The 25,446-nt window shown below is 47.6% G+C and overlaps 1 protein-coding gene across 1 annotated transcript in view; it reads left to right on the top strand.

Moving 5' to 3' along the window:
- The first annotated feature begins 1,161 nt into the window (after positions 1 to 1,161).
- ghrhrl (growth hormone releasing hormone receptor, like) overlaps positions 1,162 to 25,446 on the top strand; it is a 51,157-nt gene continuing 26,872 nt past the window's right edge. Inside the window, exons 1-6 of the mRNA XM_078424254.1 lie at positions 1,162 to 1,215; positions 4,396 to 4,501; positions 7,527 to 7,634; positions 10,157 to 10,254; positions 20,773 to 20,870; positions 23,773 to 23,905. Of these exons, the coding sequence (XP_078280380.1) occupies positions 1,162 to 1,215; positions 4,396 to 4,501; positions 7,527 to 7,634; positions 10,157 to 10,254; positions 20,773 to 20,870; positions 23,773 to 23,905 (597 nt within the window). The remainder of the gene's footprint in view (positions 1,216 to 4,395; positions 4,502 to 7,526; positions 7,635 to 10,156; positions 10,255 to 20,772; positions 20,871 to 23,772; positions 23,906 to 25,446) is intronic.

The following is a 25,446-nucleotide window of genomic DNA, read 5'->3' on the forward strand; positions in this document are numbered from 1 at the left end:
TCAGAGGGCCATCGGAACACAGCTACCAGACTTGGAGGGCATCTACAACACACGATGCCTCAGAAAAGCCACCAGCATCCACAAAGACTCTTCACACCCCTGCAACAGTCTGTTCGAACTCCTTCCATCGGGCAGACGATACAAGGCCTTCTACGCCCGCACCTCCAGACTCAGGAACAGCTTCATCCCCAGGGCCATAGCTGCTATGAACCGGTCCTGCTGAGCCGGATGGTCACAACGCATAGATCAACTTGCACTTTACCCTGTCTAAAACTGTTACAATTGTTTCGTTGGGTTGCTGTTGTCTAAATTAATTAAATTATTGCATCGTATGGGAGGCGCATTCCCAATCTCGTTGTACCCCTGGGTACATTGACAATAAAGATATATTGTATTGTATTGATGGTAAACTAAATTAAGCGTTCTCAGTGGGGAGAGGGCCTGTTTCCATGCTTTTCACTAAACTAAACTATACTAAAACTGAACAATAATGAACAAAACTAGACAATGATTCCTTTTCTCTTCACTCTTCACTCCCTCCCTCCTTTACTTCTGAAGTGTCCCAACTTGAAATGTCACCCACCCTTGTCCTCCAGAGATGCTGCCTGACCCGCTGAGTTACTCCAGCACATTGTGCCCATCTTCGGTATAAACCAGCGTCTGCAATTCTTAGTTTGCAAACCAATCTTAGTTTAGTTTGTCTTGGCATGATGGTCACGAATGGCCATTGTGGGCCGAAGGGCCTGTTTGTGCTGGACAGTTCTATATTCTTAAAGTGAATGGAGGATGAAGTCGCTACCTGCATAATTGGACAATGCTGTGGTTCCCTGATCGAGCATTTGCTTTCCCACCTGTTCCTGGCTGTTAACTCATCGCAGGCTGCAGAGCAAAGGTTAAGGCCACACTTTGTTGGTCGGAACACCTTTTATTGTTCCCTTTTATCACCAGCCGAGCTGTGATTGCAACCAGTGCTGTAGAATCTCGCTCTCCTGGGTCGGACGGAGGGTGGGGGGGGGAGGTGTGGCTAGAAGAGGGAGGGGTGGGGAAGAGGGCGTGTGTGTGGGAGAGAGCGAGAGAGAGAGAGGGAGACGAAGGAGGTGGGACTTACCGCAGCAGTGTTGCACTGCCGACAGTCAGTGCAGGTCAGCGCTGCTGCCAAGCATGAAGAAAATCATCTGGTTCACCGCCTGGCATGTCCTCTCTCTCACGCCCACCGTGAGTACCCCTCGGGCAATTCTGGAGACCCCCCCGTCCCACCATCCTCTTGCGTCTGGGGGTGGAGGGGGGGGGGGAGATGCTGACCCTGGTAGTCCGACCGTTGCGTTGCGGAATGCTGCGGAAATCAAAGATCGCCGTAAAGTAGGCTTTCAACTCCACGTGATTCCCTTGCCTGTCTGACCCACCAGCCAGGTTTTTAAACCCAAGGCAACGGCTCAGCGGTGAATTACCAGATGTCAAAGAAAAACCAGGGAAACAAAAGAGTCAAAGAGGGTCACCTAATTTATAGAGAATAGACAATAGACAATAGGTGCAGGAGGAGGCCAATCGGCCCTTCGAGCCAGCACCACCATTCAATGTGTTCATGGCTGATCATTCTCAATCACTACCCCGTTCCTGCCTTCTCCCCATACCCCCTGACTCCGCTATCCTTAAGAGCTCTTTCTAGCTCTCTCTTGAATGCATTGAGTGAATTGGCCTCCACTGCCTTCTGAGGCAGAGAATTCCACAGATTCACAACTCTCTGACTGAAAAAAGTTTTTCCTCATCTCAGTTCTAAATGGCCTACCCCTTATTCTTAAACTGTGGCCCCTTGTTCTGGACTACCCCAACATTGGGAACATGTTTCCTGCCTCTAACGTGTCCAACCCCTTAATAATCTTATACGTTTCGATAAGATCTTCTCTCATCCTTCTAAATTCCAGTGTATACAAGCCTAGTCGTTCCAGTCTTTCAACATATGATAGTCCCACCATTCCGGGAATTAACCTAGTAAACCTACGCTGCACGCCCTCAATAGCAAGAATATCCCTCAAATTTGGAGACCAAAACTGCACACAGTACTCCAGGTGCGGTCTCACTAGGGCCCTGTACAACTGCAGAAGGACCTCTTTGCTCCTATACTCAACTCCTCTTGTTATGAAGGCCAACATTCCATTGGCTTTCTTCACTGCCTGCTGTACCTGCATGCTTCCTTTCAGTGACTGATGCACTAGGACACCCAGATCTCGTTGTACGTCCCCTGTTCCTAACTTGACACCATTCAGATAATACTCTGCCTTCCTATTCTTACCACCAAAGTGGATAACCTCACACTTATCCACATTAAACTGCATCTGCCGTGCATCCGCCCACTCACACAACCTGTCCAAGTCACCCTGCAACCTCATCCTCACAGTTCACACTACCACCCAGCTTTGTATCATCTGCAAAGTTGCTAATGGTACTTTTAATCCCTTCATCCAAGTCATTAATGTATTGGGGAATCTAGTCATTAATGAATTTGAGGAAGGGCATCCTTGCTATTGAGGCAGTGCAGCGTAGGTTCACCAGGATGGAGGGACTGTCATATGAGGAAAGGTTGGAAAGACTGGGCTTGTACTCACTGGAATTTAGAAGGATGAGAGGGGATCTTATAGAAACGTATAAAATTATAAAAGGACTGGACAAGCTAGATGCAGGAAAAATGTTCCCAATGTTGGTGATGTCCAGAACCAAGGGCCACAGTCTAAGAATAAAGGGGAGGCCATTTAAAACTGAGGTGAGAAGAAACTTTTTCACCCAGAGAGTTGTGAATTTGTGGAATTCTCTGCCACAAAGGGCACCGGAGGCCAATTCACTGGATGAATTTAAAAGAGAGTTAGATAGAGCTCTAGGGGCTAGTGGAATCAAGGGATATGGGGAGAAGGCAGGCACGGGTTACTGATTGTGGATGATCAGCCATGATCACAATGAATGGCGGTGCTGGCTCGAAGGGCCAAATGGCCTCCTCCTGCTACTATTTTCTATGTTTATATGTCAATGATTTGAAATGTGCAGAAGATAGACACAAAATGCTGGAGGAACTCAGCAGGACAGGCAGCATCTCTGGAGAGAAGGAATGGGTGGCGTTTTGGGTCTGAAGCTTCTGAAGAGGAGTCTCGACCCGAAATGTCACCCATTCCTTCTCTCCAGAGATGCTGCTGTTACTCCATTGTGTTGTGTCTATCTTCGGCTGAAACTGGCATCTGAATTTCTTTCCTACACATTTAAAATATGCAGTTCAGTGATTTTTAGTTTTTACCTGAGATACTTCTGGGGTTTTATAGTCGTAGAGTTAGGCGGGATGGTTCTTGAAGAAGTAAAATCACGATGTCACCTATTTTGTGGGTGGTGGAATCCTTACAATCCTTAATGTGGTCCATCCTGGGATTAAATAGATTTGATTTGAATGCAGACACAAAGTGCTGGAGTAACTCAACGGGTTAGGCAGCATCTCTGGAGAAAATGGAATATATAGTGTTACCGCGTTATAGCATTACAGTCACAGAGAAAGTGTAGATTTTTTTTTAAAGCGCAAGGGCCACAAGGTAGGTTGGAAGATCAGGACTATACCTTTGCCTTTAATGAGGAGCGTTCAGGGGTAGGATAACAGTGGGGAAGAAGCTGTTCCTGAATCTGGTGGCGCGCGCTTTTATGCTTTTATATCGTTTAACCGGGGTGGGACACATCTTTGATTATGTTGGCTGCTTTCCCGAGGCAGCATGAAGAGTAGACGGAGTCAATGGTGGGGAGCCTGGTCGGCATGATGGACTGGGCCACATCCACAACGCTCTGTCGTTTCGGCAACTTGAACGTTCAGGAGCGGAAAAGCGTGCAAGAAGTTGTGAATGCTGCCCAGTCCATCACCGGCTCTGACCTCCCCACCATCGAAGGGATTTATCAGAGTTGCTGCCTCAAAAAGGCGGCCAGCATCATCAGAGACCCACAGCACCCTGGCCACGCTCTCATCTCACCCCCGCCATGGGGAAGAAGGTACAGGAGCCTGAAAACTGTAACGTCCAGGTTCAGGAACAGCTTCTTCCCCACAGCCATCAGGCTATTAAACACTACAACCTCAAATAAACTGTGAACTATATAGACTATTATTATTATTATTATTATTATTATTATTATTATTATTATTATTATTATTATTATTATTATTATTATTATTATTATTATTATTATTATTATTATTATTATTATTATTATTATTATTATTATTATTATTATTATTATTATTATTATTATTATTATTTACAGTGTATTATGTTTACATATTCTGTTGTGCTGCAGCAAGTAAAAATTTCATTGTTCTATTTGGTACATATGACAATAAAACACTCTTGACTCTTGATTTTGTCTCACCTCGCTTAGGTAACTGCAATGCTCCATCCAGAATGCGACGTGGTATCGGCGATAAGGAGAGGGGAGGGGGAATGCTTGCAAAGAATTCGGGAGATGGGAAACTCATCAGTCTCAGGTAGGAAGTCCTTGATGTCTCTCTCCTTCAGTGGTTTGTTGTTAAATATGTCGTGTGGGTTCACAATGACTGGCCCACGAAGTTACAGGCAACATGGAACATAGAACAGTACAGCAGAGGATCAGGCCCTTCGGCCCATAATGTCTGTGCCCAACATGAAGCCAAGGCCAACTTTTTTAGTTTAGAGATACAGCGCAGAAACAGGCCCTTTCGGCCCACTGGGTCCGAGCCGACCAGCGATCCCCACACATTAACACTCTCCTACACCCACTATGGACAATTTTTACATTTACCAAGCCAATTAACCTACAAACCTGTACGTCTTTGCAGTGTGGGAGGAAACCGAAGATATCGGAGAAAACCCACGCAGGTCACGGGGAGAACGTGCAAACTCCGTACAGACAGCACCCGTATTCGGGATGGAACCCAGGTCTCCGGCACTGCATTCGCTGTAAGGCGGCAACTCTACCGCTGCGCCACCGTGCCGCCCTAAAGAACTCTTATCTGCCTGCACATGATCCATATCCCTACATATCCATGTGCCTATCCAGAAATCTCTTAAACACCACTATCGTATCTGCCTCCTCCACCACCACCCCTGGTAGCGTGGTCCAGGCACACAACACCCTCTGTGTAAAAGATCTTGCCCTGCAAATCTTTTTAAAACTTTGCCCCTCTCACCTTAAAGTTGTGCCCTCTAGCCACTCAGAGGGTGGTGGGTGTATGGAACAAGCTGCCAGAGGAGGTAGTTGAGGCCTGGACTATCCCATCATTTGAGAAACAGCTGGACAGGTACATGGATAGGACAGGTTTGGAGGGTTATGGACCAAGCGCAGGCAAGTGGGAATAGTGTAGCTGGGACATTGTTGGCCGGTGTGGGCGGGTTGGGCCGAAGGGCCTGTTTCCACACTGTATCACTCTATGACTCTATGGCTATTTGAATTTTCCATCCTGGGCACAATGTTCTGACCGTCTACCTTATCGATGACTCCAATAATTTTATAGACTTCCATCGGGTCTCCCCTCAACCCAGGATGATCCAGAGACAACAATCCAAGGCTGCCAACCTCTCCCTATAGCTAATACCCCCTAACCCAGGCATTGTTCCGGTGAACCACCCCTGTACACTTATATCTGGAGCGCCGGAGGTTGCGGGAAGACCTGTTGGAAGTATATAAAATTAGGAGAGGCACAGAGGGAGCAGACAATCAGAACCTTTATCCAAGGATGGAAAAAAATCCAAGACTAGAGGGCATAGCTTTTAGTTTAGTTTAGTTTAGAGATACAGCGCGGAAACAAACCCTTTCGGCCCACCGGGTCTGCGCCGACCAGCGATCCCCACACATTAACACTATCCTACACCCACTAAATTTACATTTTACATTTTACCAAGCCAATTAACCTACATATGTTTGGGTCTTTGGAGTGTGGGAGGAAACCGAAGAACTCGGAGAAAACCCACGCAGGTCACGGGGGGAACGTACAAACTCCGCACAGACAGCACCCGTAGTCGGGATGGAACCTGGGTCTCCGGCGCTGCATTCGCTTCGAGGCAGCAACTCTACCGCTGCACCACCATCACTTTAAAGTTAGAGGGGCAAAGTGTGCGTTCTTTACGCCTGGAACACACCGCCAGGGGTAGTAGTTGAAGCAGATATGTTAGTGGCATTTTAGAGGCTTTAGGATAGGCACATAGAGGGAATGGAGGTGTATGGGAGAGATGCAGGCAGATAAGTGATGGCCATGGCATCATGTTCGGCACAGACATTATGGGCCGAAGGGCCTGTTCTTGTGCTGCACTGTTCTATGTTCCATGTGAGTCTTGGTCTCCATCTTTACATCCTGAGTAACAGATTCTGACTGGATTTGGCAGGTTTGTCACAGGGAGGAAAGATAGCCCCCTTTGACCTTCCCCGAGAGGTCGAATCAGAAAGGATCCCTTTTGCAGAAGTGCGGCACGATGGTGCAGCGGTAGAGTTGCTGCCTTACAGCGAATGCTGCGCCGGGAGACCCGGGTTCCATCCCCATTACGGGTGCTGTCTGTACGGAGTTTGTACGTTCTCCCCGTGTCCTGCGTGGGTTTTCTCCGAATTCTTCGGTTTCCTCCCACACTCCAATGACGTGCAGGTTTGTAGGTAAATGTGGCTTGATAAATGTAAAAATTGTCCCTAGTGTGTTAATGTGCGGGGATCACTGGTCGGCGAGGACCCGGTGGGCCGAAGGGCCTGTTTAATGCTGTATCTCTAAACTAAACTGATACTATGAGAACAGTCAAACCCCACGCATCCCATAATAGACTGGAATCAGGGTGAACGGAGACACAAGGAACTGCAGATGCTGCAACCTTGAGCAAAAAACAAAGAGCTGGAGGAACTCAGCAGGTCAGGCAGCCACTCTGGAGAACACGAATAGGTGACGTTTCGGGTTAGGACCCTTCTTCAGACCTTATTACCGTCTGGGTAATCGTCTGTGCCAAATATAGCACTCCCAAATACGGGACAAAGTGACATCACTGCCCCACGGCCCACGTGACCTCACCCAGCCAGCGGCACCAATGGCGGCCGCCAGGGCCGGGAGGCGGGTTGCTACGCAACTTCTGTTAGGCGGCACCCGGGCCTCCGGACCTACACTGTCCGTACCTACACTGTCTGGAAAGTAGACACAGATTTTAACCAGCATCTGCAGTTATTTTTCTACTACACTGTCCGGACCTACAATGTCAGGGCCTACAGTATCCGGGCCGATAGTGTCCGGGCCTACAGTGTCCGGGCCTACAGCACCCCCCCCCCCCCCCCCCCGGGCCTAATACGGGACAAACCAATTTAGCTCAAAATACGTCTGGGCGATCACTGGTCAGCGTGGGCCAATGGGCCGGTTTCCATGCTGTTTCTTTCAAACAAAACAATGACAATAGCACAGCTGCAGGCAAACATGCTCTGGGGAGGGGGTGGGTCTTTGCTGTGAGAACAGCTGTTGGCGATGGACTTGCTGCTGTCCACATCCCTTGTTCTTCCCCTGTTTACAGGCTGCAACATGACCTGGGAAAATGCTCTGTGCTGGCCAAGCGCCGAACAGGGAGAGACCGTCAACGTGTCCTGTCCTGCAGTCTTCCTGCACTTCAGTCCCGTGTTAGGTAAGAGCACGCACCTTGGTCGGCATGTAGGAGTTGGGCCAAAGGGCTCTTTTCCCATGCTTGGTGACACTATGACTCCACCTCTCGACGGGCTTTGACTCAGTGGCTCCCTCTACAGGCTGCTCCTTCCTTCTGGCCGAATGGACCATCACTGCTTGAGGCGGTGGTGAGTAATGTGGGAGACCCTCTGCTTTAGTTTAGTTTAGTTTATAGTCACAGGCACTGAGGTACAATGAAAAGTTTTTGTTTTGTGCTATCCAGCCAGCGGAAAGACCATGCTTGATTAGGAATTTGAATAAGGTCCTCGATGAGTATTTCTCCTCTGTATTTACCGAGGAGAAAGACAGTAGGACGGAGGAACTTGGGGCAGTCAATAGAAGTGTCTTGAGAGCAGTCAGTGTTACCATCGACGAAGTACTGAAGGTGCTGTCGTGTATGAAGGTAGATAAATCTCCAGGACCTGATCAGATATATCCAAGGACATTGTGGGAAACTAGAGAGGAAATTGCGGGAGCCCTGATTGAAATTTACGAGTCAATCTTAAATACAGGAGAGGTGCCGGAAGACTGGAGGGTGGCAAATGTTGAGCCTCTTTTCATGAAGGACTGCAGTGAAAATGCTGGGAACTATAGGCCGGTGAACTTAACGCCTGTAGTTGGAAAGTTACGAGAGAGTATTCTCGATGAGGGATAGAATATACAAGCATTTGGATGGACAAAGGCTGATTAGGGATAGTCAGCATGGTTTTGTACGTGGGAGGTCGTGCCTCACAAATCTGGTTGAGTTTTTTGAAGACGTGACCAAAAAGGTTGATGAGGGCAGAGCTGTAGATGTTGTGTACATGGACTTCAGTCAGGCGTTCGACAGGTTCTGCATGGGAGGCTGCTCTGGAAGGTTAGATCGCAAGGGATCCAAGGAGAGATAGCTGAATGGACAGTAAATTGGCTCCATGGAAGGAAGCAGAGGGTGATGGGGGCAGGCTGCTTCTTGGACTGGAGGCCTGTGACTAGTGGTGTGCCTCAGGGTTCGGTGCTGGGCCCGTTACTGTTTGTCATCTACATCAATGATTTGGATGAGAACATACAGGGCAAGATTAGCAAGTTTACTGATGATACAAAAGTGAGTGGTTTTGCAGATAGTGAAGATGGTTGTTAAAGATTGCAGCAGGACCTGGATCGATTGGCCAGGTGGGCTGAGGAATGGTTGATGGAATTTAATAGAGAAATGTGAGGTATTGCATTTTGGGAAGTCAAACATGGGCAGGACCTACACAGTGAATGGTAGGGCTCGTGGGAGTGTTGTGGAGCAGAGGGATCTAGGAGTGCAGGTGCATGGTTCCTTGAAGGTGGACTCGCAGATACGGTGGTCAAAAAGGCTTTTGGCACATTGTGTTTGGTTTGGTTTAGTTTAGTTAAGAGACACAGCATGGAAACAGGCCCTTCGGCCCACCAATTTCACACCAACGATCGATCTACTGTTTACACTGGTTCTATGTTATCGCACTTTCACATCCACTAGGGAAATTTTGCAGAGATCAATTTACCTATAAACCTCCAGAACTGACATCCCTCTGCTCACCCGACCACCCCTGTGCCCCAGGGCAGCCTCCCCGGTCAAAGGAAGATCAACTGGCTAGCACGCAACAAAAGCTTTTCACTGTACCTTGGTGCACGTGACAATATACTAAATTGAAACTCAAGTTTTCAAGATTTCAAGATCATTTTATTGTCCCATGTACCAATTAAGGTACAGTGAAATTTGAGTTACCATACAGTCGTACTAAGTGAAAAGCAACAAGACACACAGCCACATAAAGTAAATTTTAACATGAACATCCACCACAGCGGATTCCACGTTCCTCACTGTGATGGAAGGTAATAAAGTTCAATCAGCTTCCTCTTTGTTCACCGGCGGTCGGGGCTGTTGAACCGTCCGCAGTCGCCGCTGCCGACTGTCTGAGGCCCTCGCGTCGGGATGATCGAAACTCCCCTCGTCAGGATTGTTGACAAACACTCTCCTCGGCATGGAGCTCCCGAGTCGGCCTCTTCTTACCAGAGACCGCGGGCTTCACGATATTGAAGTCCACAGGCCCTGCGATTGGAGCTCTCCACAGTCGATCCCCAGCAAAGGGATCGCAGCTCCGCGATGTTAAAGTCCGCGCCGTGCCCGCGGCATGAAGCGCTGGGCCGGTCTCCAGGAAAGGCCGCCAACTCCTCGATGTTAGGCCGCAGTGGGGACGGAGATACGACACGGAGAAAAGTCACATTTCCGTCGAGGTAAGAGATTGAAAAAAAGTTTCCCCCCACTCCCCCCCCCCCGCCCAACTCCCCACATAAAACACACCTAGGAACACTAAAACATAATTTAACACATACTTAAAATAACAAAAACAGAAGAAAGGACAGACAGACTGTTGGCGAGGCAGCCATTGCTGGTGGCGCCACCCAGTGTTTGCTCAGAGGGTTTCTGGAGGTTTTCTGGTGTATAAGCCCCTGGAATGATTGTTTCTTTGTGTGTGGCAGGGGTGTTCAGAAGAAACTGCACCAGTGAGGGATGGTCAGAGGCTATACCATCGGACATCGTGTCCTGTATGCTAAACGAGGCCACTCATGACGAAGAGGTGAGTCCCTTTTTCACAGATCAGAGAACCACGTTTTCCACCCGGGCTCAGCTCAGAAACCGGAGCGTCTGGAGGAAACCCGGGCAATCACAGGGAGAACGTGCAAACTCCACACACAGATCCAAGTTCAGCGTTAAACCCAGGTTTCTGGTGCTGAGGCTGCAGCTCTACCAGTGCCACGCCACCACTCTCCAGCTGCCTCGACCAGTTCCCAATTACTACACCGATCAGCCAAAACATTATGACCACTGACAGGCGAAGTCAGTGATTATCACACACTAACATTGATTATCTCGTAAAACATTAACAACACGAGTCTGAAGAAGGGTCTTGGCCCGAAACGTCACCCATTCCTTCTCTCCATGATGTTGCCTGACCTGCTGAGTTACTCCAGCATTTTGTGATACCTTCGATTTGTACCAGCATCTGCAGTTATTTTCCTACACAACATTGATTATCTTGTTACAATGGCACCTGTCAAGGGGTGGGATATATTAGGCAGCAAGTGAACAGTCAATTTTTGAAGTTGATGTGTTGGATGCAGAAGAAATGGGCAGGAGTAAAGACCTGAGCGACTTTGACAAGGGCCAAATTGTTATGGCCAGACGACTGGGTCAGAGCATCTCTGAAACGGTAAGGCTCATGGTGGTCATGGGAGGAATAGACAATAGACAATAGGTACAGGAGGAGGCCATTCGGCCCTTCGAGCCATCACCGCCATTCAATGTGATCATGGCTGATCATTCTCAATCAGTACCCCGTTCCTGCCTTCTCCCCGTTCCTGCCTTCTCCCCATACCCCCTGACTCTGCTATCCTTAAGAGCTCTATCCAGCACTCTCTTGAATGCATTCAGAGAATTGGCCTCCACTGCCTCCTGAGGCAGAGAATTCCACAGATTCACAACTCTCTGACTGAAAAAGTTTTTCCTCATCTCAGTTCAAAATGGCCTACCCCTTATTCTTAAACTGTGGCCCCTTGTTCTGGACTCCCCCAGCATTGGGAACATGTTTCCTGCCTCTAACGTGTCCAACCCCTTAATAATCTTACACGTTTCGATAAGATCTCCTCTCATCCTTCTAAATTCCAGTGTATACAAGCCTATGTGTCACAATACACAGTGCATCGCACCCTGCTGCGTATGGGGCTACATACAGAGGACCAACAGCATATTAGGCAGGTGGTCATAATGTTTTGGCTCATCAGGTCATAATGTTTTGGCTGATCGGTGTATACCAAGCCAAATAACCTTGGCAAGGGAGGAAACCATAGATCTCGGTGATTTTGGCTGATCAGTGTATTGGAGATGTGGAAGCCCCTTACTATTCTAATCCTATTGCTCTGACATCTTTAGACATTTCTGTAGACTTTGGAGACACCGTGTGGAAACAGGCCCCTTCGGTCCACCGGGTCCGCGGCGACCAGTGATTAGTACATTAGCACTATCCTACACACTGGGGACAATTTTACAATTTTACTGAAGCTAATTCATCTACAAACCTGTACATCTTTGGAGTGTGGGAGGAAACCGGAGCACCCGGAGAAAACCCACGCAGTCACAGGGAGAACATACAAACTCTGTACAGACAGCACCCATAGTCCGGAACGAACCCCGGTCTCTGGTGTTGTAAGGCAGCAGTTCTACTGCTGTGCCACTGTGCTGCCCAATCTCTCTGAATCAATGATGCTAGCGTTTATGTAATTGCATCTCAAATAGAAATCTAGTCCCTCCAGTTCCTAGGTGGCACACTTTGACCTGCCTCCTCCACTCTTCCAGCTTTCTCTACCCACCAACCCCACACCTGCACAAACATCCATGTTCCCCAGGGGCGCTGCCCGACCCGCAAAGAATTTCACTGTGTGTTTGCACATGTGACAATAAAAACACCATTGAACGATTTGAGTATGAGGATTTGAGTAAAGAGGTTCTTCTGCAGTTGTACAGGGCCCTGGAGTATTGTGTGCAGTTTTGGTTTCCTAATTTGAGGAAGGACGTCCTTGCTTTTGAGGCAGTGCACTGTAGGTTTACGAGGTTAATCTCCAGGATGCCGGGACTGTCATATGAGGAAAGATTGGAAAGACTGGGCTTGTATTCACTGGAATTTGAGAGGGAATGAGAGGGAATCTTATAGAGACGTAAAAATTATGAAAGGACTGGACAGGCTAGATGCAGGAAAAATGTTCCCAACGTTGGTGGAGTCCAGAACCGGGGGCCACAGTCTAAGAATAAAGGGGAGGCCATTTAAAATTGAGGTGAGAAGAAACCTTTTCACCCAGAGAGTTGTGAATTTGTGGAATTCTCTGCCACAGAAGGCAGTGGAGGCCAATTCAATGGATGAATTGAAAAGAGAGTTAGATAGAGCTCTAGGGGCTAGTGGAATCAAGGGACATGGGGAGAAGACACGCACGGGTTACTGATTGTGGATGATCAGTCATGATCACAATGAATGGCGGTGCTGGCTCGAAGGGCCAAATGGCCTCCTCCTGCACCTATATTCTATGTTTCTATGATTAGTTGAGGCAGATCCTATTGCAACGTTTAACATTGAGGCAGGTACATGAACAGCACAGGGTTAGAGGGATATGGGGCAAACGCAGGCAGGTGGGACTAGTGTAGAATGTTGGTCGGTGTGGGCACGTTGGGCTGAAGGGGCTGTTTCCACACTCTATGACACTCTGACTCTCTATTATTACCCTGGAGGTCCTGCTTCCTAGCCTTTTACCCAACTCCCTATACTCACATTGCGGTACCTCATTCAAAGGTAGTGTGCCTCATGTTTAAAATAGTTCTGTGCAGGAAGGAACTGCAGATGATGGTTACACCGAAGATAGATCCAAAAAGCTGGAGTAACTCAGCAGGGCAGGCAGCATCTCTGGAAAAAAGGAATAGTTTACATTTTGGGTCGAGACCCTTCTTCAGACTGAGAGTCGGGGGAGAGGGAAACCCCTGACCCCCAGTCGACCCGAATTGTCACCTATTCCTTCTAAAATTGTTCTGTTTATTTATAAACCTGAACATAATTCCAACGATAGAAATTGCTTTACATATATATATATATATATATATATCTGCACTGAGTCATAACCTTGCCTTTGTGCCTGTCTCTCTGCCCCTCGGTTACACTTTATTGCAGTTTAGTATGTGGACAATAAGCTCGTTAGTTTTTACCGTGTCATTAGTGAGATAATACAAAGCAAACAAGGTGAACTTTGGTCTTTCACTTGTTTGGCAATTCCCTGGTTTCAATGTGCCTACAATCACAGAAAAGCAAATGATAGTATTAGCTTCAATTGCTCACATGTTTGCACCTTTCCGATGAGATAAACTGCCATTAAAGGGGCTGTTGGAACAAGCAGACCTGACATCAAAAGGTTATCAATGAGAATTTGTGTCTGAAAAATCCTTTGTACTGTGTTTACTTTGTACTGTGTTTGGGGAGGTCACAGTGGCACAGCGGTAGAGTTGCTGCCTTACAGCGGATGCAGCGCTGGAGACCAGGGTTCCATCCCGACTACGGGTGCTGTCTGTACGGAGTTTGTACGTTCTCCCCGTGACCTGCGTGGGTTTTCTCCGAGATCTTCGGTTTCCTCCCAAACTCCAAAGAGGTACAGGTTTGTAGGTTGAATGGCTTGATAAATGCAAAGAATTGTCCCTAGTGGGTGTAGGATAGTGTTAATGTGCGGGGATCGCTGGTCAGCACTGACCCGGTAGCCCGAAAGGGCCTGTTTCTGCGCTGTGAATGTAAAAATTGTCCATAGTGTGTGTAGGATAGTGTTAATATGCGGGGATCACTGGTCGGTGCGTACCCGGTGGGCCGAAGGGCCTGTTTCGCGTTGTATCTCTAAACTAAACTAAAATTTCCAATGTTAAGCTATCTATTTAAGGTCATAAGTGATCGGAGCAGTATTACCCCATTTGGCCCATCGAGTCTACTCTGCGATTCAGTCATGGCTGACCTATCTCTCCCTCCAAACCCCACCCTTCCGTCTTCTCCCCGTGCCCCCTGACACCTGCATTAATCAAGAATCCAGTTATCTCTGCCTTAAAAATATTCATTGACCTGGCCTCCACAGCCATCTGTGGCAAAGAATTCCACAGATTCACCACCATTCCAGATTTACTTAAACTTTAGAGATGCAGTGTGGAAACAGACACTTTGACCCACTGAGTCCACGTCGACCGTGATTGTCCCATACACCAGCACTATCCTGCACACTAGTGACAATTTACAGAGAACGATTAACCTACACCCATGGTCAGGATCAACCCTGGGTCTCTGACACCGTGAGGCAGCATCTCTACTGTTGTGCCACCGTGCCGCCCAATTCATCCCTAAAGCTTAACTCTGCCATCTCAACTGGCTCAACACACGTTGTTAAACGGGGCAATTGGACCGCAAGGTGGTACAGCGGTAGAGTTGCTACCAGGGACCCGGGTGCGGTCCTGACTGCGGGTGCTGTCTGTGTGGAGATTGTACGTTCTCCCCTGTGATGGCGTGGGTTTTCTCCGGGTGCTCCGGATTCGTCTCACATTTGAAAGACGTGCAGGTTTGTAGGTTAATTGGCCACTGTAAATCATTCCTAATATGTAGGATAGAACTAATGTATAGGTGATGATTGGTCAACATGGTCTCAGTGAGCCAAAGGAACTCTTTTCACAGTGTATCTCAAAACTATACTAATGCTGAGGCCATTCAGTCCATTGTACCTGTGTTATCTCACGTATCCAAAATGTCACCTATCCATGTCGAAACAAGGAACTAAAGATGCTGGTTTACAACAAAAAAAAGACACAAAGTGCTGGTGCAACTGAGCAGGACAGGCAGCTTCTCTGGAGAACAAAGATAGGTGACATTTCGGGTCAGGATCCTTGTTCAGGTCCTTGTTCTCATAAGTTCATAAGTTTGCAAGTCAAAGGAGCGGAATTAGGCCATTCTGCCCATCGAGTCTACCCCGCCATTCAATCATGGCTGATCTATCTTTCCCTCTCAAACCCATTTTTCTGCCTTCCCCCATAACCCTTGACACCGGTACTAATCAAGAACCTGCCAATTGTTAGTGTAAAAATACCCGATGACTTGGCATCCACAGCCGTCTGTGGCAATGAATTCCACAGATTCACCACCCTCTGAAAAAATACATTCCTCCTCATCTCCTTTCTAAAGTTAGAAATATAGAAACATGGAAAAATAGGTGCAGGGGTAGGCCTTTCGGCCCTTCTAGCCAGCACGAGAGGATTTCTGTCCTGTCAGCTTCCAAGTGGGTGAACCTGTTCTCAAGAGGTACAACACCCAGGGTACCTTGCACTCCAAGTTTCCTTCCCTTTCTCACCGTCACCCACCTTCTCTCTTCCAGTACCTTCGGTGTAACAATCTCACTGTAGGACTTGTCCAGTAACGACTCAGTTTCTCGGACGAACCTGAGGTCATCCACTTGCATCTCCAGTTCCCCAACATGGTCCTTCAGGAGGTGAACCTGGATACACTTCTCACATGTGTAGCCACCAGAGGCACCAGCGGTGTCCCTGACCTCCCACATCCTGCAAGCATCGCACTGAATCAGCTTGCTTAACATTTCCTTCTTGCGTCTCACCCTCTCCAACGTTTGGTGTGGCCTCCTCCCTCAGACTCGCAGCCAAAGGCATGGATATGGAGGACTGGTTGGCAGTGGAATATGGTATTGACATAGATAGAGGACTGGTTGGCAGTCAGGAATCAAAGAGTAGGAATTAACGGGTCCTTTTCAGAATGGCAGGCAGTGACTAGTGGGGTGCCGCAAGGCTCAGTGCTGGGACCCCAATTATTTACAATATGTATTAATGATTTAGACGAGGGAATTAAATGTAACATCTCCAAGTTTGCGGATGGCACAAAGCTGGGTGGCAGTGTGAGCTGCGATGAGGATGCTATGAGGAAGCAGGGTAACTTGGATAGGTTGGGTGCGCGGGCAGATGCATGGCAGATGCAGTATAATGTGGATAAATGTGAGGTTATCCACTTTGGTGGCAAGAACAGGAAGGCAGATTATTATCTGAATGGCGTCAGATGAGGAAAAGGGAGAGTTGCAGCAAGACCAGGGTGTCCTTGTACATCAATCACTGAAAGTAAGCGTGCAGGTACAGCAGGCAGTGAAGAAAACTAATGGCATGTTGGCCTTCAATGCGAGAGGATTTGAGTTTGGGAGCAAGGAGTTGTACAACTGCAGTTGTACAGGGCCCTGGTGAGACCACACCTGGAGTATTGTGCACAGTTTTAGTCTCCTAATTTGAGGAAGGACATCCTTGCTATTGAGGGAGTGCAGCGTAGGTTCACCAGGTTAATTCCCGGGATTGTCGACTGGGTTTGTACTCACTGGAATTTAGAAGAATGAGAGGAGATCTTATAGAAATATTCTAAAATTCTTAAGGGATTGGACAGGCTAGATGCTGGAAAAATGTTCCCGATGTTGGGGGAGTCCAGAACCAGGAGTCACAGTTTAAGAATAAGGGATAGACCATTTAGGACTGAGATGAGGAAAAACATTTTCAGCCAGAGAGTTGTGAATCTGTGGAAATTCTCTGCCACAGAAAGCTGTGGAGGCCAATTCACTGGATGTTTTCAAGAGAGAGTTAGATTTAGCTCTTAGGGATATGGGGGAAAAGCAGGAATGGGGTACTAATTCTAGACAATCAGCCATGATCATATTGAATGCCACACTGAGCGGCAGACAGGTTTGCAAAGCAAAACGTGCTGTTGAGCCAAAGCCAAAGAGGTCGACATCAGGCAGCGCCGTGGGAGTAGGAGACTCCATTGTGAGCGGTAGGGACAGGGGTTTCTGTGGCAACAGATGGGATTCGAGGATGGTGTGCTGCCTCCCTGGTGCCAGGATCCAGGATGTCAGGGACAGAGTGCCCAAAATCCCCAAGGGCGAAGGTGAACAGCCGGACGTGGTAGTGCATGTCGGCACAAACGACGTCGGAAAGAAGGGGATAGATATTCTGCAGCGTGACTTTAGAGAGCTCGGAAAAATGCTGAAAAGCAGGACCTCCATGGTGGTCATCTCCAGTTTGCTTCCAGTTCCTTATGCTGGCGAGAGCAGGAACAGGGAGAGGAGCTGGTGCAGGGGGCAGGGACTTAGATTCTTAGACCACAGTGCAAAATTAGAGCACATGGTAAATGGGGTAGAATGTTGACATGGAGAGAGAATTGGTTGGCAGACAAGAATCAAAGAGTAGGAGTAAACGGGTTCTTTTCAGAATGGCAGGCAGTGGCGAGTGGAGTGCCGCAAGGCTCGGTGTTGGGACCACAATTATTCACCACATATATTAATGATTTGGATGAGGGAATTAGAAGTAACACTGGCAAGTTTGCAGATGCCACAAAGCTGGCTGGCAGTATGAACTGTGAAGAGGATGTTAGGAGGTTGCAGGGTGACCTGGACAGGTTGAGTGAGTGGGCAGATGCATGGCAGATGCAGTATAATATAGATAAATGTGAGGTTATCCACTTTGGCGGCAAAAACAAGGAGGCAGATTATTATCTCAATCGTGTCAGGCTAGGTAAGGGGGAGGTGCAGCAAGACCAGGGTGTCCTTGTACACCAGTCACTGAAAGTTGGCGTGCAGGTACAGCAGGCAGTGAAGAAAGCTAATGGCATGTTGGCCTTCATAATGAGAGGATTTCAGTATCGGAGTAAAGAGGTTCTTCTGCAGTTGTATAGGGCCCTGGTAAGACCACATCTGGAGTATTATGTCAGTTTTGGTCTCCTAATTTGAGGAAGGACATCCTTGTAATTGAGGTAGTGCAGCGTAGGTTCACAAGATTGATCGCTGAGGTGGCGGGACTGTCATATGAGGAAAGATTGAAAAGACTAGGCTTGTATTCACTGGAGTTTAGAAGGATGAGAGGGGATCTTATAGAGACATATAAAATTATAAAAGGACTGGATAAGCTAGATGCAGGAAAAATGTTCCCAATGTTGGACGAGCCCACAACCAGGGGCCACAGTCTCAGAATAAAGGGGAGGCCATTTAAAACCGAGGTGAGAAGGAATTTTATCACCCAGAGAGTTGTGAATTTGTGGAATTTTCTGCCACAGATGGCAGTGGAGGCCAAATCACTGGATGAATTTAAGAGAGAGTTAGATAGAGCTCTAGGGGCTAGTGGAATCAAGGGATATGGGGAGAAGGCAGGCACGGGTTACTGATTGTGGATGATCAACCATGATCACAATGAATGGCAGTGCTGGCTCGGGGCCAAATGGCCTCCTTCTGCAACTATTTTCTATGTTTCTATGTTTTTAATACCCGACCCCCAATACCATGTGCTCTAATTTTGCACACTAATCTCTTGTGTGGGACCTTGTCAAAGGCTTTTTGACAGCCAGATACATCACATCCACTGGCTCTGCCTGATCCATTCTTCTTGTTACATCCTCAAAATGTTCGAGAAGATTAGTCAAGCATGATTTCCCTTTTATAAATCCTTGCTGACTTAGAGCGATCCTGTCACTGCTTTCCAAATGTGCTGCTATTACAACTTTAATAATCGACTCAAGCATCTTCCCCACTACCGATGTAAGGCTAACTGGTTTATAAATCCCCATTTTCTCTCTCTCTCCTTTCTTAAAAAGTGGGGTTACATTGGCTACCCTCCAGTCCACAGGAACTGATCCAGAGTCGAGAGAACATTAGAAAATGACCATGATTTCTAGGGCCACCTCCATGAGTACTCAGGGATGCAAACCATCAGGCCCTGGGGATTTATCTGCCTTTAGTCTCAACAGTTTACTGCCAGAGGAGGTAGTTGAGGATGGGACTATCCCAACGATTAAGAAACAGTTAGACAGGTACATGGATAAGACAGGTTTGGAGGGATATGGACCAAGCGCAGGCAGGTGTGACTAGTGTAGCTGGGACATTGTTGGCCGGTGTGGGCAAGTTGGGCCGAAGGGCCTGTTTCCACACTGTATCACTCTATGATTCTATGAAAAAGATGAAATACAAGGGTTACTTGAAATTAGAGAAATCAATATTACATCCTTGTCCAGAGATGCTGCCAGACCCGCTGAGTTACTCCAATATTTTAATTTTTAATGTATAGCAGCATCTTTAGTTAGTGTAAGAAAATAACTGCAGATGCTGGTACAAATCGAAGGTATTTATTCACAAAATGCTGGAGTAACTCAGCAGGTCAGGCAGCATTTCAGGAGAGAAGGAATGGGTGACGTTTCGGGTCGAGACCCTTCTTCAGACTGATGCACAAAATTCTTCAGGAAACGGGGCTTCCCCTCTTCCATTATAGATGAGGCTCTCACTACACTAAGAGGTCTCTTCTACATCCCGCAGCTCCGCTCTTGCTCCCCCTCCCCCCATTCATAACAAGAACAGAATCCCCCTCGTTCTCACCTTCCACCCCACCAGCCAGCGTATCCAACAAATCATCCTCCAACATTTCCGTCACCTACAACGGGACCCCACTACTGGCCACATCTTCCCATCCCCTCCCCTTTCTGCGTTCCGCAGAGACCGTTCCCTCCGTAACTCCCTGGTCCACTCGTCCCTTCCTACCCAAACCACCCCATCCCCGGACACTTTCCCCAACAACCGCAGGAGATGCAACACCTGTCCCTTTACCTCCCCCCTCCGCTCCATCCAAGGACCCAAACAGTCTTTCCCAGACAGAGGTTCACCTGCACCTCCTCCAACCTCATCTATTGTATCCGCTGCTCTAGCACCTCATATTTCACCTGGGCAGCTTACAGCCCAGCGGTATGAGCATGACATCTCCAACTTTAGAAAGTTCCTCTGTCCCTCTCTTCCCCTCCTCCTTCCCAGTTCTCCCACTAACTTCCTGTCTCCACCTATATCCTTCCTTTGTCCCGCCCCCCAACATCAGTCTGAAGAAGGGTCTCGATCCGAAACGTCACCCATTCCTTCTCTCCAGAGATGCTGCCTGACCTGCTGAGTTACTCCAGCATTTTGTGAATAAGCATCTTTAGTTACTTGTGTCTTGTGTCTGCTCTCTAATTAAATGGTGGCTCAGCGGTAGAGTTGCTGCCTTATAGCGAATGCAGCGCCAGAGACCCGGGTTCCATCCCGACTACGGGTGCTGTCTGTACGGAGTTTGCATGTTCTCCCCGTGACTTGCGTGGGTTTTTTCCGAGATCTTCAGTTTCCTTCCACACTCCAAAGACGTACAGGTATGTAGGTTAATTGGATTGGTAAATGTAAGAAAAAATGTCCCCAATGGGTGTGGGATAGTGTTAAGGTGCGGGGATCGCTGGTCGGCGCGGATCCAGTGGGCCGAAAGGGCCTGTTTCCGCACTGTATCTCTAAACTAAAGTAAATTTAAACTAAACTAAAAAAATACGTACAGAATTCCAGAGCTGCGGAGTCTGACAACTGAAGGTGGAACTATTGATGATGCAGCGATTAGATTGAGTGATACACAATAGTCTGAAGTTTGATGACTTAGTGACTTATGTGTACTGTTGTTTTGTGGCAACCGGTATACAAGACTGAACATACTTCTCTCCTTGCAGGTCTCGTACTTCAGTACAATACAAATAATCTACACTGTGGGTTACAGTCTCTCACTCATTGTGCTCTCCTTTGCTGTGGTCATTTTGCTGATCTTCCGGTAGGTACAGCCAACATAGAACAGTGTGGCACAGTGGCGCAGCGGTAGAGTTGCTGCCTTACAGTGAATGCAGCGCCGGAGACCCGGGTTCACTCCCAATTACGGGTGCTGTCTGTATGGAGTTTGTACGTTCTCCCCGTGACCTGCGTGGGTTTTCCCCGAGATCTTCGGTTTCCTCCCACACTCCAAAGACGGACAGGTATGTAGGTTAATTGGCTTGGTAAATGTAAGAAAAAATGTCCCTAGTGGGTGTGGGATAGTGTTAAGGTGCGGGGATCGCTGGTCCGCATGGATTCAGTGGGCCGAAAGGGCCTGTTTCCGCGCTCTATCTCTAAATTAAACTAAACCTGTTCAACCCTGACCTTGGGCGCTGTCTGTTCAGAGTTTGTATGTTCTCCCTGTGACCGCGTGGGTTTTCTCCGGGAGCTCCAGTTTCCTCCCACAATCCAAAGACGTGGAGGTTTGTAGGTTAATTAGGTCTCTGTAAATTGTACCTGGTGTGTAGGATAGTGGTAGTGTACGGGGTGATTGCTGGTCAGCACGGACTCAGTGGGCCGAAGGGCCTGTTTCCAGGATGTATCTCTAAAACTAAAACTAAAACAGTAGATTTTAAATATACAGTGCGGAAACAGGTTGTTTTGGCCACCAGGTCCATGCCGACCAGCGATTACCCCTGACGCTAAAACTATCCTACACACTTCTCTCCCGAGATGCTGTCCGACCTGCTGAGTTACTCCAGCACTTTGTGAATAAATACCTTCGATTTGTACCAGCATCTACAGTTATTTTCTTATACTACACACTAGGGACAATTTTACAACTCACCAAAACCAATTAACCTACAAACCTGTACATCTTTGAGATGTCGGAGGAAACTGGAGCACCCGGAGAAAACCCACGCGGTCGCAGGAAAAATGTACAACCTCCGTACAGACAGCACCCGTAGTCAGGTTCAAACCGGGTCTCTGCTGCAGTGAAGCAGCAACTCGACCTCTGCACCACCATGTCACCCGCAGTACAGCACAGGAATGAACACTTTGGCCCACAATGTCTGTGCCGAACATGATGCCAAGTTAAATAGATCGGGTAAATGCACAATCTTTTAACCAAGGCTAGGGATATCAAGTACCTGGGGACATAGGTTTAAAATGAGAGGGGAAAGATTTATTAGGAATCTGAGGGGCAGCTTTTTCACAATCAGAGTGGTGGGTGTATGCAACAAGCTGCCAGAGGAGGCAGTTACGGCAGGTAATATAACAACATTTAAAATGTAGCACCTGAGGTCAGGATTGAACCTGGGTCTCGGGGTCATGTGAGGCGGCACCAGCTCTACCATCATAATATTCCATCTGTTGTAGGTCGAAGATCCATTGTCAGAAGCAACGAGAAATTATTCTGAGGAAAGGCTTCTTTCTCCACAGATGCTGCCTGATCTGCTGAGTGTTTCCAGCATTGACTGCTTTTACTTAAGCCTCTTTTAAGGATGAGTTAAGCTGCAATGACTTAATAACAAAAGGAATGGATGCCGAGAGAACATTTCGTACAAACAGGACAATATCTTTGTGACCTGCCCTGCCCAGCATCCATTCCTGGATAGAGTGGATGTGGGGAGAATGTTTACACTAGTGGGAGAGTCTAGGACCAGAGGGCATAGCCTCAGAGTAAAAGGATGTACCTTTAGATAGAACATGAGGAGAAATTTCTTTAGTCATAGGGTAGTGAATCTGTGGAATTAATTGCCACAGATGGCTGTGGAGGTAAAATCAATGGGTATTTTCATAGCAGAGATTGAAAGATTCTTGATTAGTAAAGGCCCTGTCCCACTTGGGCGATTTTAAGGCGACTGCCGGTGACTAGGCTGTCGCCGAACGTTTGCTGGGGTGTCACGGACATGATCGTGAGAATTGTAGCGGATCTCGGCATGTAGTGGAAACATTTTCCAGATAGAAATTTCTCGGAGATAGCTGGCTTGTCGCCAGGTATCGTAGCTTATTGCGGGCGTTGTCTGTCGCACGCTGTCCCCAGGTTTGCTAGGTTGTCGCCGATGCATTTAGAAGCACGTAATATTAAATTAAGTAAAGGCATTTGAAAATACCAGAAGGTAGTTTTGTTTAACCAATTTATTTACCGTCAGGACATTTGACAGGTAGATTGGAGGCGACAGTTTGACGGTCAGGTAAGCGTGGGAATTTCGCAATGTTTCCGAAGATGGTGTAATCTCTTAGCCAGGTGCTAGTTTCACAAAAAAAGTAACTTGTATCGAGCTGACTTGGAATTATCGTGGTCATTGTCGTGGGGTAAAAGAATATTTCGGCGATCTGCTACGACTTTGACAGTCGCCGGCAGTCGCCTTAAAAATCGTGTAACTGGGACAGGCCCTTAAGGGTGTCAAAGATTATGCTGCCTGACCAGTTGCGTGTACCGAGGTACAGTGAAAAGCTTTTGTTGTGTGCTAACCAGTCAGCGGAAAGACAATACATGATTACAATCCAACCATCCACAGTATACAGATACATGAGAAAGGGAATAACGTTTAGCGCAAGATACAGTCAGTAAAGTCCGATCAAAGATCTTCCGAGTGTCCCCAATGAGGTAGATTGTTCAGGACTGCTCCCTAGTTGTGCTAGGATGGTGCAGTTGCCAGATCAGGCATGATTGACTGGAGGAGTAGACTCTATGGGCCGAATGGCCTAATTCAGCTCCTATCACTTATGAACAAAAATCAGTTAGAGTCATAGTCATAGCATGGAAACAGGTCCTTCAGCCCAACTTTCCAATGCTGACCACAAAGTCCCATCAATGCTAGTCGCACCTGCCTGCATTTCGGTCCATATTCCTCTAAACCTTAACTATCAATGTACCAGTCCAGATATTAAGAAGGTTTCCCGTTCTCCTTTTCCAGGAACCTACACTGCAATCGGAATTACATCCACATCCATCTGTTCTTCTCTTTCATCCTCCGGAGTTTGGCCGTGATGATCAAGGATGCTGTACTCTTCGGCAACGCCGACACTGACCACTGTGCCCTCTCCACGGTACCGCGCTGTCGCTCACGCTGCCCGCTTTACCCAGGCAGCGCGACATCAATGCTGTCAATAGTGGGGGTGGGGGGCTACTCTGCGCCACATAGAGTTTAGTTTAGTTTTAGTTGAGTCTAAGAAGGTCGACACAAAATGCTGGAGTAACTCAGTGGGACAGGCAGCATCTCTGGAGAAAAAGAATGGGTGACGTTTCGGGTCCAGACCTTTTAGTTTGTTATTGTCATGTCATAGATTCAGAGAGAGTCAGAGAGTCATACAGCCATTCGGCCCAACTTTCCCATGCCGACCAACATGTCCCATCTACACCAGCCGCACCTGCCTGCCCCATATCCCCCTAAACCCATCCGAACCATCTACCTATCTAAATGTTTCTTAAATGTTGCGATGGTACCTGCCTCAACTACCTCCTCCGGCTAACTCATACCGAGGTACAGTGAAAAGCTTTCTTGTTGCGAGCTATCCAGTCAGCAGAAAGACTATAGATGATTACAATCAAGCCGTCCACAGTGTACAGATACAGGATAAAGATAATAATGTTTTGTGCAAGATAAAGTCCAGTAAACGTCCAATTAAAGATAGCCCGAGGGTCTCCAATGAGGTAGATAGTAGCTCAGGACCGCTCTCTAGTTGGTGATAGGATGGTTCAGTTGCCTGATAACAGCTGGGAGGAAACTGTCCCTGCATCTGGAGGTTGTTCAGTGTAGTTTATTGTCACACAAACCGAGGTACAGCTTTTAAAGCTTTTTTTGTCGTGTTTTTGTACTTCTGTACCTCTTGCCTGATGGGAGAGGGAAGAAGAGGGAGTGACCGGGGGTGAGACTGGTCCTTGATTATGCTGCTGGCCTTGCTGAGGCAGCGTGAGGTGTAGATGGAGTCAATGGAAGGGAGGTTGGTTTGTGTGATGGACTAGGCTGTGCACACAACTCTCTGGAACATCCTGGGCCACATTCACTACTCTCCATTGACGCTCTGTAGAACAATATACTGTATGCTCTGCTTCAAGCCTAACATCCAGAAGCTGTTTTAGCTTCTTATATCCAGATTCAGGGACAGTTTCCTCCCAGCTGTTATCAGGCAACTGAACCATCCTATCACCAACTAGAGAGTGGGCCTGAGCTACCGTCTACCTGATTGGAGATCCTCGTACTGTCTTGAATCGGACTTTACTGGACTTTATCTTACATTAAGAGTTATTCCCTTTGTCCTGCACTGTACACTGTGGGCAGCTTCATTGTAATCATGTACAGTCTTTCCGCTGACTGGATAGCACGCACCATAAAGCTTTACACTGCACCCTTCCATTGACTCCATCGACACCTCACGCTGCCTCAGCAAGGCCAGCAGCCCAGACCATCACACAAACCAACCTCCCTTCCATTGACTCCATCTACACCTCACGTGACAATAATAAACAAAACTAAATTAAACTAAACCCTGATCCTGCATAATTGGCTTGGTTTTAAAGTGGAAACGCAGAAATAGTAGTAGATACCAGGAACTACAACTACTGGAATTAGGCAAGCTAATAATAAAGT

This window comes from Rhinoraja longicauda, chromosome 2 (genome assembly GCF_053455715.1).
Source record: "Rhinoraja longicauda isolate Sanriku21f chromosome 2, sRhiLon1.1, whole genome shotgun sequence".
NCBI classification, from domain to species: domain Eukaryota; kingdom Metazoa; phylum Chordata; class Chondrichthyes; order Rajiformes; family Arhynchobatidae; genus Rhinoraja; species Rhinoraja longicauda.